At 42.1% G+C, this 14,444-nt stretch overlaps 1 protein-coding gene across 13 annotated transcripts in view; it reads left to right on the forward strand.

Moving 5' to 3' along the window:
• The first annotated feature begins 1,552 nt into the window (after positions 1 to 1,552).
• Positions 1,553 to 14,444, forward strand: part of itpr1b (inositol 1,4,5-trisphosphate receptor, type 1b) — a 110,060-nt gene continuing 97,168 nt past the window's right edge. For 7 of the 13 annotated variants that reach the window (XM_058374105.1, XM_058374112.1, XM_058374106.1 and 4 more), the window contains exons 1-3: positions 1,553 to 1,768; positions 4,044 to 4,157; positions 8,364 to 8,434. In XM_058374105.1, coding sequence (XP_058230088.1) covers positions 4,066 to 4,157; positions 8,364 to 8,434 — 163 coding nt within the window. In that variant the 5' untranslated portion in view covers positions 1,553 to 1,768; positions 4,044 to 4,065. The remainder of the gene's footprint in view (positions 1,769 to 4,043; positions 4,158 to 8,363; positions 8,435 to 14,444) is intronic. The other 6 variants (XM_058374107.1, XM_058374113.1, XM_058374116.1 and 3 more) reach the window with 1 other exon arrangement.

The raw sequence follows: 14,444 nt of genomic DNA on the forward strand, positions 1-14,444 counted from the left end.
TATATATATATAAAACATTTATTTATTTACTTATTATTTATTTATGTTAAGCTAGAGCCAAGCTGCAGGACAGGGAAGTTGATTTGGAAAGCAAGTCTTTAAGTCTGTGCCAAAGCTCACCACACAAAATAAGCTGAATGTCTAATGACTGAAATAATTTGTGAGTGTTTTCTTTTTAGGCCAAGAAAAAAAAAGTAGATCACCAACTCGGTTTGTGGGTCAGACTTATAAACTTGACATGAAAAGTAGAATTGAAGGCAGGAAACAGAGCTTTAAAAAAAAAATCCTCTCTGAAGGGTTTGAGCAGCATTTTGCAGGATGAAATGAAACGAGTGATAAGTGCATGGACAGGAGATGATGGCACTCTAATGAGAGGAGCATCGATTTCATGCATTTATACTTCATGTGTTCTGTGGCTTTGTGTCTGATGACCACGCTTTCAATAGTGACCACAGCATCGCCATAACATGCTCTTATGCATATGGTAAAATCTACACAGGGCTGTTTATGGCACATCTCTGACCACACTCTGCATGTGAGCTGAAAACCTGAGAGAAAAAAACCCCAACCTATTCCATCCTGCCTTAAAGAAAGACACAAAGACCTCTTTTATTAAGAAACAAAAATTCAGATGATCAGTGTGCCAATAACAGTTGATCTCTTAATCTAGACATTTCAGAGTCTAGGATGATCTACACTATATTGCCAAAAGTATTGGGACACCCCTCGAGATCATTGAATTCAGGTGTTGTTTTTCAGGGGTTGGGCTCGGCCCCTTAGTTCCAGTGAAAGGAACTCTTGATGCTTCAGCTTCATACCAAGACGTTTCGGACAATTTCATGCTTTGTGGGAACAGTTTGGGGATGACCCCTTCCTGTTCCAACATGACTGCACACCAGTGACCAAAGCAAGGTCCATAAAGACATGGATGAGTGAGTTTGGTGTGGAGGAACTTGACTGTCTTGCACAGAGTCTTGACCTCAACCCCATAGAACACCTTTGGGATGAATTAGAGTGGAGACTGTGAGCCAGACCTTCAACACGCTTCTAGAGGAATGGTCAAAAATTCCCATAAACACACTCCTAAACCTTGTGGAAAGCCTTCCCAGAAGAGTTGAAGCTGATATAACTGCAAAGGGCGGGACAACTCCATATTACATTCATATGCATGTAAAGGCAGACGTCCCAAAACTTTTGGCAGTAAAGTGTATCTTGGGTGTAAATTAAAAACGTGACTATCCTACTGGCAACTTCATCAGTTCCTGATTGTGTGTGTGTGTGTGTGTGTGTGTGCGTGCGCGCGCGCACACGATGTGTGGCATGGTAAATTCCATACTGAAGATACATCACTTTGAACTTTTATGCAAGACAAACAGACAATAGTAGACACAAAAAGGAAAAAAACGAGTTGTAGTGAGATCTACTGCTTTTTAATGTCTATTAAAAATACCTGTATTAAATAAATAAATAAATAAACACCATCACGAAGAAAAACTACATTTCCCACAGACAGGCGCGGTGAGAGAAAAAAGTGGGCGGAGCTTCCCCCGGCTCGTGGAGGTTGGAGAAGGAGCGGCGGAGCGCCGGGGACACACAGAGCCGTCAAACCAGACGCCGCGGTTTTCAACTGGACTCTTTTCCTCCCTTGTTTTCTTTTACTGGTCACCTACCATGGACTTACCGAGCGGCGAGAAGTGTGCGGACTTTGTCTCTCCCTGAGCGAGCTGTGTTTCGTCTTGTGTTCTGACACCTTCTCCATCTGCAGGAGGTAAAAGTTCAGTCCTCAGCTGATGTAGTAGTACTGTTCAGAAGGTAACGCTGCTGTGTGCGCGAGCATCATGCGCGAGCGTGGGATTTAAACCCGCCTGTCATGTTTAGAAAGATGTTTATTTATTTATTTATTGACGCTTAGAGGATTTTGTACGCCGTAATGTTTGGTTTCATTTTGGTCACTTTTGGAGGTCGTGTTCATGGATCTTGAGGCTCCTCAGAGAGATGACCGTTGGAAAAGTTCGTTGGTCCAAAAAAAAAAAAAAAATTTAAACGGCTATTTTTTTAACGCGCGAGCCCTTTCTATACTGAGATTAATGATAGACTGATTTTTCTACTCTTCTGGTTTCCATTACCTTTTAGGTAGGTGTCAGGAACCACAACACACATTTAAAACTTCCTCATTTTATTAAGCACTCTTCGGGTTAAGCAGTGGTTAAAAAGCTGCAGGTGATGGACTGACGGCCCACGGGTGGACGCACATCATGCTCCAGGCTCGAGTCCAGGGTTTCATCCCTCACTTTGTGAGTAGGTGTCATTAAAGTGCTGCAGGGATGTGCATGGGTCTCGGGTTTTGTCGCAGGAACATCTTATTTAAGGTGCTGTATGGTGGTGGTGGTGGTGATGATGATGAAGATGATGGAGTATGTTAGCTGTGCTGAAACGGAAGTGTTGGCATGGTGATTTCAGCGCGTGCCGTTGATCAAACAGCTGCCGTTAAAAAAACCCGTGTGTGTGTGTGTGTGTGTTTGGTCTCCCTTCATGGGTTCAGCTTCATCACGTGATAACGTCTCTATATCAAAGCCTCTCATTTATTTCTCTGACTTGATTGCACCTTGTCCATCCTGGGACCAAAAAGATTACTTGTTGCAGATTACTTCTTGGGATCTGGTGTCTCCAGGACAACATGCACGCTTTATTATTATTTTAACAGCTGGAGAATAAGACAAGATCATTTGTTAATTGATGTTAGTGGTGCTTCAAACCCCTCCCCTCCTCCGAATTCTCCTGTCTTGTGCCCGGTATTCCCGGGGATCCTGATCAGGATCAAACTAGGACTGAAAACGACGATATTATCGGCGCTTTAAAAGGATTATAAAACCTGTGAAGCTTTCCACAGGAGCTGTGTAAAGACATCATGATGTTGTTATGTTTACAGATGTTCACATTGATACAGAGGCACTAGTGCTGTGGTCCAGCGCTTTTCTTCATCATCTGTAAGTGCCGTATCCTCGGTGGATCCAGAGCCTGTCCTGGGAAAAGTGTGTGTGTGTGTGTGAGGCAGGAATCCCCTGGATAACCGTCTTTGGCACCTAGCAAGGAGGTAGGAGGAATCCAGGGAACCCGGACAAAACCCAGAGACATGGAGAGAACCTTAAATAACCTGAGCTCAGGATTGAACCCTGGAGCTGTGACACAACACACAGTTTAGCAACTTAATAAAACTATTTTGGACATACGGCTTGAACCGTACACAGGCTTTGAGTGATTGTGATAAGATGTTTGTTTTTCCACATCATCCCAATCCTATCTCTGTCTGGATTCTGACCGTTGATGAAGGTTTCTGTGGGCTGCATGTCTGCGGCTGAGAGTATCTGTTGAACTTGTGTGTGGCGTATCCTCCCGTTTCCTCCTGTGCAGAAGGGGAATATAAAAATAAACACTTCTCTGGGTTGTTTACGGTTGTGCAATTGTGAACTGCGAAAGGAACATTTCCACCCTTGTGTTCTCGTCTGATTCTCAGGCCTGGTAATTCTACCTGCATCCTCTTCATGCTTGAGTGCTGCAGGTTTCAACGTCTCTGCCTTTTCATGTCTTGGAACTTTTACATAAAGTGAAAATTGCCACCTGTAGCACCATGAACGATAAACGCTTATCGAATCGCCTGCATGATTTGATCTGTTCTCCTCGGTCAGTTATCAGGTCGGGCGTGGCCCTGTGTTCCCCCCATCACAGTGACAGTGAACAGACCTTGAATTCTGTTCAAGTTCTCTGTAAAAACTAGGCCACCTCAAAATGGAAGGTGGTGATGTTCTAGATTTTTATCCCTGCAGTCCTGTGTGCTCTCGCTGGAGAAGCCATGGATCGTCATAACCTACTTATGACCTCATCTGCGTTATCGTACACTTATGCCTAAATTACTGGTCATAAAAACGTTGTATTTATTAGATTATAGTGAAGCATCCGGGGAGGGGAAATTTGCATGAGCCGCTTGAATCGTGCACTAAAGTAAAATTCTGCCGTTTTTTTTCTCTCTCTCTTTAATCTGACAGGCGGACCTAAAAGCTGAGAAAAATGTCAGACAAGATGTCTAGTTTCCTCCACATTGGGGACATCTGCTCCCTGTATGCGGAGGGCTCCACCAACGGCTTCATCAGCACCCTGGGGTACGTTCTTGTCTCTTTCATTGTTCTCTAGCCCTGTCCTGTGTGCTGCCCTGCTTCTCTTTCCCTGAAATCAACCCAGAACGGTGGCAGTGGCTCAGTAGATTAGGGCTGTGTACCAGGGTTTTATTTTTAACCAGAGGTGCTGGTTTACATCCTGGTTGAGAGTTTTGCATCTGCCTCAGAGAACCGCAGATCACCGGGGATCTCAAACAAGTTTTTTGACTGCTACAGTATAAATATTTAAATTATATATGTAAAAAAAAAATCTACTATTATTATTATTTAGCTCATTGGATACCATTAGACATTTTGTTTTTCTTTTCTTTTTTTCCTTTAGTATTTTTAAATCTCTAGTGTATTAAATCACGAGCACTTGTCCCATTCTGACGATTCTTTTGCATACATGAAAGCTAAAGATAGCTATCCAAAGAAGGTTAGAGGTACAAATATTACTGCAGTATAAATTTCTCCTCATGTATTTATTATTTTATAATTTTAGGGATTCACTCAGTATAAGAAGAAGAATCCTAAAACTCTGAAATATTTTATATTCAGGTCATTTAATATAATCTGAAAAATCATATGATTTTCTGTATATGATAAAACATTATCAACATTTTAATATTGAGTGAAAGAGGCATTGGCATTTCAGCATTATCATGCAGTCCTAGGCTAGGAGAAGACTGTGAATGTGGCTTATAAATATACAAATGCACAAAGCAAGGTCCATAAAGACATGGATGAATGAGTTTGGTGTGGAGGAACTTGACTGGCCTGCACAGAGTCCTGACCTCAACCCCACAGAACACCTTTGGGATGAATTAGAGTGGAGACTGAGAGCCAGACCTTCTCGTCCAACATCAGTGCCTGACCTCACAAATGTGCTTCTAGAGGAACGGTCAAAAATTCCCATAAACACACTCCTAAACCTTGTGGAAAGCCTTCCCAGAAGAGTTTATGCTGTTTTAGCTGCAAAGGGCGGGACAACTCCATATTACATTCATGTGCAGGTAAAGGCAGACGTCCCAGTTTTGACCTGGCTCTCAGTCTCCGCTCTAATTCATCCCAAAGGTGTTCTGTGGGGTTGAGGTCAGGACTCTGTTCAGGACAGTCAAGTTCCTCTACACCAAACTCACTCATCCATGTCTTTATGGACCTTGCTTTGGTCACTGGTGTGCAGTCATGTTGGAACAGGAAGTGGTCATCCCCAAACTGTTCACACAAAGTTGGGAGCATGAAATCATCCAAAATGTCTTGGTATGAAGCTGAAGCATTAAGAGTTCCTTTCACTGGAACTAAGGGGCCGAGCCCAACCCCTGAAAAACAACACCTGAATTCAATGATTTGGAGGGGTGTCCCAATAGTTTTGGAAATATAGTGTGTTTATGGATATTTTAGGATCATATTATTTTATGACATTTAATATCACCTGCATTAAAAAAAACCCAAAAAAAACATGACTTGTGAAATGAGAGAATATGATGGTTAAGGGCGCGAGTGTAAAAGGCCTGCACGAGTGTAAAAGGTCCGTGTGAGTGTAAAAGGTCCGTGTGAGTGTAAAAGGTCCGTGCGAGTATAAAAGGTCCGTGCGAGTGTAAAAGGTCCATGCGAGTGTAAAAGGTCCGTGCGAGTGTAAAAGGTCCGTGCGAGTGTAAAAGGTCCGTGCGAGTGTAAAAGGTCCGTGTGAGTGTAAAAGGTCCGTGTGAGTGTAAAAGGTCTGTGCGAGTGTAAAAGGTCCGTGCGAGTGTAAAAGGTCTGCGCGAGTGTTTGCACTCGAGTTTCTGATTAAACCGAAATCTCAGCTTTAGTGCCTTTTTCCCCCTCCAAGCTGAAGACACCTTACCATCAGGCTTAATCACACCCTGCCACGTTGTGTTGCTCTGATCCACCCCTTTACCAGTCTGAAGCATGTCTCAATGACTCCTCTGGTGCACACACACACACACACACACACACACACACACATACACACACATTCACACAGCACTGCCTGGTGTCACTCCTCAACGACAACAAAACTGTGTGTGTGGATTTGAAGAACTACGGTTTAACAACACTCGTTTGTCAAGAAGACACGCCTGGTGTTTTTGCCCAGTAATCAGTTCTCTCCCTCTTTTGTGTGTGTGTGTGTGTGTGTGAGAGAGAGAGAGAGAGAGAGAGAGAGAGAAGGAGAAAAGCTGGAGCTATATTTAGATCTGTGTGGCTCTGTCTCTGTGCCATTGACTGACCTCACACAAGACAGGCAGTAATGAGCCACCTGGCCTGTGACTCTGCCAGTAGAACAAAGTGTGGGTGTGTGTAGGTGTACATGTGCGCCCATGCCTATGCGCTGGTCATCTGTGTGTGATTTCTGTGGGATGAGAGAGAGAGAGAGAGAGAAAGCGAGCAACTTCTGTTTGTGATTTGGACTATGGGTGCTATGAAAGCCACATGACAGCCAGAGCGAGTAGCTTCAGAAACTGTAGACGATAAAGTCACCAGAGATGACGCAGGATAGTGTGTGTGTGTGTGTGTTTTCACTGTTTATATTACTAACCCATCAGTGTCATGTCCAAACCATGAAGCAGGCATTCGTGATGATTAGAAGTCTAGGTCCTGGTTTTCACAATGCTGTGTTTGGTGTATTGTGCCTCATGTAAATGTTGCCATAGTGACCGCTTCATGTGTTGCACCTCTAGCAGATAGCTGACGTGGTGGTAGCTGCAAGAAAGCCAGTGATGCAGGATCTACTTTTTTTTACTAGTTGGTTATCACTCATTAACATATTTAGCAGACATGGATTCTTTACTGTGTAAAAATAAAGCACATTAATACATTCAGGTCAGAGCAGACAATAAACATGGCATCTGTGGTCCAGGAGAAAGTTATGGGGTTTTTTTTTAAACAGCCAAGGCCCGTGCTTTGCCTGTAGCTCTGGAGTGGATAGTAGAGGTACACAAAAAATTGACTCAAAATCCTCTTTCGACTCTTTAAACAATGAACACCTCATAATTGCGAGCATTCTAACAGACAAAACACCACTGATGATGACGTGCCATTAAAATATAATAATAATAATATATAGAAGCAGAGCAGACAGTGCTTTAAATTCAGACTACTGCCTAAGTAAATCAGCATACGGTTTATTTCACCACAATACTACACAATGACTCAGCCACACCATTCTCCCTGCCGGACAGCCGAATGACCAGATCATTGCACAGAGACCTTGTTTTCTCTCACGGATCAGACTCATCAGTTTCCCTCAACTGAAGTAAGGCTTGTCCTTACATCTCCTTCTCACAGATCTGAGTGCAGATAAACATTTCCAACAGATTTATTATTCACTTTTTCAAAATATTCCTCTCTTTCCTGCACTTCCTCTCTCCGATTTTTCTTTGAAGTCTGTTTTCCCTGAACACTCGTCTCTACAGGTGGGCAACATGTAAGAAAAAAACCCCACAGAGAGTCAGGCATATGTGATACTTCAAAACATTTCTTTGGTACACGATATGGATCATGATATAAAAATACACTTTATTGGCAAAAGTTTTGCGACACCCCTCTAAATAATTGAATTCAGGGGTTGGGCTCGGCCCCTTAGTTCCAGTAAAAGGAACTCTTAATGCTTCAGCTTCATACCAAGACATTTTGGAGAAATTTCATGCTTTGTGTGAACAGTTTGGGGATGACCACTTCCTGTTCCAACATGACTGCACACCAGTGACCAAAGCAAGGTCCATAAAGACATTGATGAGTGAGTTTGGTGTGGAGGAACTTGACTGTCCTGCACAGAGTCCTGACCACAACCCCACAGAACACCTTTGTGATGAATTAGAGAGGAGACTGCGAGCCAGATCTTCTCGTCCAACATCAGTGCCTGACCTCACAAACGCTCTTCTAGAGGAACGGTCAAAAATTCCCATAAACACACTCCTAAACCTTGTGGAAAGCCTTCCCAGAAGAGTTGAAGCTGTTCTAGCTGCAAAGGGTGGGACAAATCCATATTACATTCATGTGCATGTAAAGGCAGACGTCCCAAAACTTTTGCCAATCTAGTGTATATCCTACAAAAAAATATTCTCATAATAAAAACCAAAGATTTAGAGGCTCAGATTGTACGTCGCTTTTCAGAAGCACATCGTATAATAAATGTGTTCATGTTAATTTAGTCTGCATACACACTGTTTGCATATCTGTAACGTTTATTTTTTTCTTTGACCGCAGCCTAGTGGACGACCGCTGTGTTGTTCAACCAGAAGCTGGAGATCTTAACAGCCCTCCTAAGAAGTTCCGCGGTAAGACCCGTCTGTCTGTTTTTTTTTTAAAAATTTCCTCTCCTTCTCTCTTGCTGTCTTTCTCTCTTCCTCTTCCATGCATATTTTGCTTTCGTTTTTAGTCTGCAGTTTTACACATGTGGCAGCTGTTTCCCGTCTGTCTGTCTTCCACATTTGTCCACATTTGCTTCACGGTCTCCAGGTAGTATGTCATAACCAAAGGTTTACTAAGTGCAGATATACAGCTCACGATTACATTTATGGCGTTTGGCAGATGCCCTTATCTGCTGGAGCGACTTACATTTATCTCATTTCTACAACTGAGCAAACTCACAAACTTCCAACACCTTAACCACTGAGCTACCACTTCCCACTTATTACAGCTTTATTCATACGCATGTGCTGCTGTCACCTCCTCAGTCCCATAGCGTATGCAGGATGCATTTGCTTCTGGAAATTTAATACACTTTTGTCATGCAGGTTTCAGTTTTCATGCTTCTTTTGGTTAGGGTATAAATCAGAAATGATGTCAGTGTGAGGTCAGCGATGTCACGTGAAGTGAGGCTTAAACCACATTCATATAGCAGCACAGGTACTTCCTTCTCTAACATAAACAACAGGTTTACATCAATGCACTTCTTCTAATACATTGTTGTTTCCATAGTAACAGCTCATACACACTGACTTACACTGACAAACACAGCACACACTCCAGACTAATAATAATAAATGGCTTAAGAAAAATGTGGAGACGTTAGGAAATATTTCTTTAACATTCGTCTCGAGCGTTAGCACTTTGTGAAGTCAATCAGCACAGAAACGTCTTCAGGACAGAGGAGGTTATGCCTTCTGGTTTCTCTGTAAGGTGACAAGCTGCGTTTACAAAAAGAGAGAGAGAGAGAGAGAGAGAGAGAGAGCGAAAGGGAAAGGGAAAGAGAGAAAAAAGAATTGAGGTAAGAGAACAACAGCTATAGTGGCTATAAAATGTGAGAACAGGAACTGACTTGTCTCTTACATGTTCCACAGCAATAGATTTTCACTTTAAACTGCTAAAATGTGCAACGTTTTATCGCAACTTCTTGCTAGGTGCCACGGTATAAGCAGAATAAACACAGTGTGGTGATGTAAAAAACCCTCTGGATGTACATTGTTTTTGTCTGGCCGGACCGGTGTTATTCCTCACGTGCTAAAGATCGTTTTAGTTATAAGAGGGTTACAAGCTGAGAGCTGACTCGATGTCCAGCTCCCACCAGAGCCTGATAGACATCATTCAGCTACCATGTGTACTAATGTGCTGCATAAAAACCAGCTAGCAGATAATTAACCTTCCTCACACTTAGCCCCCCTGTAGGCTAATGAATATGAGTAAGCTAATCCCTCCTCAATGCTGTTACGCTGCACCCGCTGTACTGCCTCTATGCTAACAGAGTCATCGTGATTCGTCCTGTATGATTAGTGCTGCACATGAGAGCTGACGGTTCGGGTTCCTCAGATGCATGGAGAGGATCATAATTTCAGAAACAGTCAGGTAACCCAGTTTCAGAAGATTTTCTATTTTGGGAACATACCTTTTGTGAGAGTTCCAGCTGAAGCTAGTGAGATACTGTACTGTGGTTTTCAGCTTATTTGACCCATGATCCGTGACCCATGACCTATGATGGGAGCATCATGTCTGCATCATTACCTGGGCATTAAACCATATTAAGCTCTTTGATGCAGTCTGGTGAAACCCAGTAGTGCACTGATGAAAGATGCACTGACAGTAGTTACACTGGTGCACTGATGAAACTAACTCAGGCGTTCACATCATATAGGTGAAGGTTTTTTCATAGTGTAGAGAATCTCCACGCTATAGCTGGACTTTGCCAGATACTTTGCAGGAAATACTTTGCAGGAAGGTTGACATATCTGAAATATATATATAAGAAATATTTTTGACTTTTTTTTTTTTGCAGAAAACTAAGGGAGTTTGCAGGCTGATGGTACAGAATAGTACATGCTAGAGGAGCTTTACTAGACTTCACTTTTTTAAATTTATTTATTTTCTGGAGAACGAATGGGGAAATGCATGTTCTGAACAGCACACTGTGTGTGTGTGTGTGTGTGTGTGTGTGTGTCTGTCTGTGTGTGTGTGTGTACTTTTAATAGTCTTAGTAACTCCAGATCCAGTGACTCCTGTCTCGTTTCAAAAGATCTAAAGCATGTGAACCAACAGGTTACTAGAACAAATGAGAGCATTCAACACACTCTCCAAGGAAGGAGAAATGAAAACGTCTTTATACCATTTAGCGCTGACTCCAGCATGTGATGGAAATGACAATTTCCTGTAGATGATCAAGGCCATAACTGTAATTGTGAAAAGATTAGGTTCTGGCCTTGATTTTTGCCTCATGCCTTTTTAACTAGACGCTGTCCTTGTGACCAAAAGTGAATTCATAAAATAATCAAATACGGCGAGGGATCCTTCACATCATTTCCCTCAGCAGAACCATGTGCCTGGAGATACTGAGCAAGTTTTCCCAGCTTGTTTTGGTGTTTTTATGTACTACAGCTTGGCTTGTTTGGTTTTATGAACAGGTTTTCATGTTTTACTCCTAAACCTGCCAAATATTCTTTGCTGTGCTTAGAGGACATATCCTCAAGTCATGAATCTTTTGTCATTTCAACCATGTATAGCTGATGCAGTACACAGTGAAACGAAACAACGTTTCTCCAGGACCCTGGTGCTGCATAGACAACATACAACATGTACTTACAGACAGAAACAACACCACAGAGCTAGGGACAGAAGTTTGTCCTAGCTCCAATAAAGTGCAACGTGTGGCGCAATCCTGCTTTGTAGATATGGTTGTCTAGCTTGTTCTTCGGACGTTCCTCTTGTGATTTTCTGACATGTTCTAAAGATCAAGATGCAAGATTTGATTCTAGGAATTTTTTTTTTTTAAGCTATGACATTAGGCAATGCTAGACGTTTTACTTCCACTATTGCTGACAACTGCTTTGGCTACAAAACAGCCTAAGATAATAAATATCCAGCTGAAAAACATCCAGAAAGGAGCACGAGGGAAGATGAGGGAGCATCTGTGTGTGTGTGTGTGTGTGTGTGTGTGTGTGGAGAGAACCATTCAACATGCCCATATACCTTAATCAGCAGTTTTACAATGATTCAAGTAGAGCTGACAAAATTCTACCTGCGTCTCATTTGTCTGGTCTACCACACAATGATTTCTCCTGGATTTTGGTGACTTGATAAGAGAACCGCATGCTTTTAGACTTTACATGTTGTGGTGCATTGTGTATTAGGTCTATCCATGATGATGATGATGATGATGTATTGTATTATCTATAGCCGAGGCAATTTGTTGATGGCAACAGCTCCGGGGCACCACACCTCTGTGAATGTGGCAGAAACTGAATGATTTATAGCAGGTCAGACAGGTGTTTTATGTGTGTGTGTGTGTGTCAGTGTGTGTGTTTTGGATAGTGGTCAGTGTGTGAGATACATTTAAAAATAAATTACAAGATCAGTTTTGCTTTCCTGCCCAACAAGGGCATTTGACAAGGAACTGGTGTGTGTGTGTGTGGGGGTTGATGTAGGGACCAGCAGAACAGGTATTTGAATGTCTGTGAGTGAGAGTGTGTGAGTGAGTGTGACTGTTTATGCTTGTGTGTGTGTGTGTGTGTGTGTGTGACAGAGAGAAAGGGAAAGAGAGAGAGAGAGACAGAGAGAGAGAGAATTTTTTAGCCTGGGATTTAGTTTTTCACCACTCTTAAAAGGTTGTCCCCATTTCACTCTGTCTTTAACACCTTATTTGGCCACATAGTGAGGCAGTGTGTCGGTGACATCAGATGTACAGAAATTCCGGTTATGGGGCAGACATCATGGGGTCTGTGTTTTAACACGACTTTCTTTGATTTCCAGCTATGTCCATTCAAATATGTGGACTTTAGATGCACAAACTGGAGAAATGAACTGTTAGAATTAGATAGAAGCTGTGTGTGTGTCTGTGTGTCTGTGTATGTGTATGGAATCAATTGCATTTTAAAGCTTCGAGGTCAAATGCATCTGGACAAAAGGTCACTTCCTCTTTCACCACTCAAGAGCCCCAGTATTTGTGATGTAGAGATATAAAAAGATGGCTCAATTCTCGAGAACTTCTTACTGATAAACAGATCCATAAAAGGGATCACTGCAGAAATCTAAAGTCATTCTCACCGTGAGATTTCTTTCGACATGAGATTTATTTATTTTATTTTTTATCCAAGGTTGTGTGCTGACTTTGAAAGAATTCTTTTGTGATGATCGATTGGCTTCAGCGCCTTCAGGTATTCCGGTCCTCTGGTTGCGGGACGAGAAAAAAGCTTTTCTTTTGTGCGGAAGAGCACGGGTTTTTAATCCGACAGTAAAGAATGGAAAGTGGTCAGAGACAGCTCTGTGTCATTAGCTTAGAAAACGGCGTAACTTCACAAACACAGCCGGCTAGAAACCAGTGCTGACGAAAGGCAGAGCTAAAAAAAAAAAAAAAAAAAAAGAAAGAAAGAAAATGTTGAAACGATGACAAAACATACGCTGTGTTTGAAATAGTGTCTGTTTCCCTAATCCTCATAAACTGCACCTTATTTAAACCTGCCTACTGTAGAGCACTGGATATTCCTCATTGCTCCTTCTGACATGGTTTAGAAAATGGGCTAAATAGTCGTGAATAGGTGTGTGTGTGTGTTTATAAGTAGGTTTCTGTATTACTTTTTGTTAAGACCCATGAGCTCTTTATGGAAACCCACCAGAATAAAAGATTCATGCTCACCATTCAGGACTGGTTTTATCCCAAACTCTCAGGCTTCATGGAGGGTGTCATGTTTGAAGATTTTAGGGCGATTGAGTTCGGGAGCTGAGACGGAGAAAACTCCATCGGTGCACCACTGAGAGCTTTGATGTACAGAGACATGCATCAGTCTTGGTGAACAAACAGGAAAAAAACTGACCAATACGTGTGCTTTTGCGAAGGTTTTTAGAATAATTCTGCCTGGTGATCTGGAGAGTTTCAGAAGGATGAAAAGTTGTGTGCTTTGTGTGCTGCCTGAGCCGGAGGAATGATGTGTGTGCTGCAGTGTAGGAGGAGGCAGAGCAGCTTGTGTTGTCATACAGCAAGGCACAAGAAGCGTAATACGATGGAAAATGATTCTTTTCAAATGTAAAATGTCAGAGAAGAAAGCAAACTGAGATTTTGATATTCAGCTATCAGACTAAAGTGGCATGCAGATATTAGACCTGTTTGCATATTCTCCTCAAAGCTGACCGCACATAAGCACAGCAGGGTTTTTTTTTTTTAGTAAATGAGGAATGGCCTGCGTTACCGTCTAGTCAGCTGCTGAACTTCAGCTTGAAACAAAAGGACTCGTGTGAAACCTTGTGTAAGGTTTTGTCATAAAGTGAACGATACTTCTCATCACCGTATATCCAGAATTGACCACAGTGTCATTCAACTTCTCTCACGTGTGAGCACTGGCTGTGCTTCTCTAAGCCCATGGGAAAGTTTTTGAGCAGGAAATGTTACTCAGAGCTGAACGTGTGCGTTTCTGATATTTTCTTTTTGCAAAGCATTATTCGATTCATATTTAAACTATTGCTGCTGAGAAACAAAATCATGTCGCACCAGATGAACCAGTTTGGAGAGAGCTGGTGTGTGCTGTTGCGCTTGAAGCTGTAATTAACGGTTTATCAAAAACTCATATTTAACCCTGTTGGCTCAGATCAAATCTTAATGTCATACTCTCTTGGGTTTGCAGAAGTGATTGAAAAATGTAGTGAGCGATGTATTAGGAGTGATTTAAATGTCATGTGGTTTTTGAAAGCTAAGCACACAAACCCCCCTGCTCACAATCCTGCAACTATAATAGTCAGAAATCCCTAGTTCCGATACTCAAAGTCTGTCTAGAATATTGAATAATTAAAATATGGCAAAGCACTGTGATGATGAAAATGAAAGCTGATTAAATGTATGTACACAAGCAAATAAAATCTTACATGATC

The sequence above is a fragment of the Hemibagrus wyckioides genome, linkage group LG21, assembly GCF_019097595.1.
Source record: "Hemibagrus wyckioides isolate EC202008001 linkage group LG21, SWU_Hwy_1.0, whole genome shotgun sequence".
In the NCBI taxonomy this organism is placed as follows: domain Eukaryota; kingdom Metazoa; phylum Chordata; class Actinopteri; order Siluriformes; family Bagridae; genus Hemibagrus; species Hemibagrus wyckioides.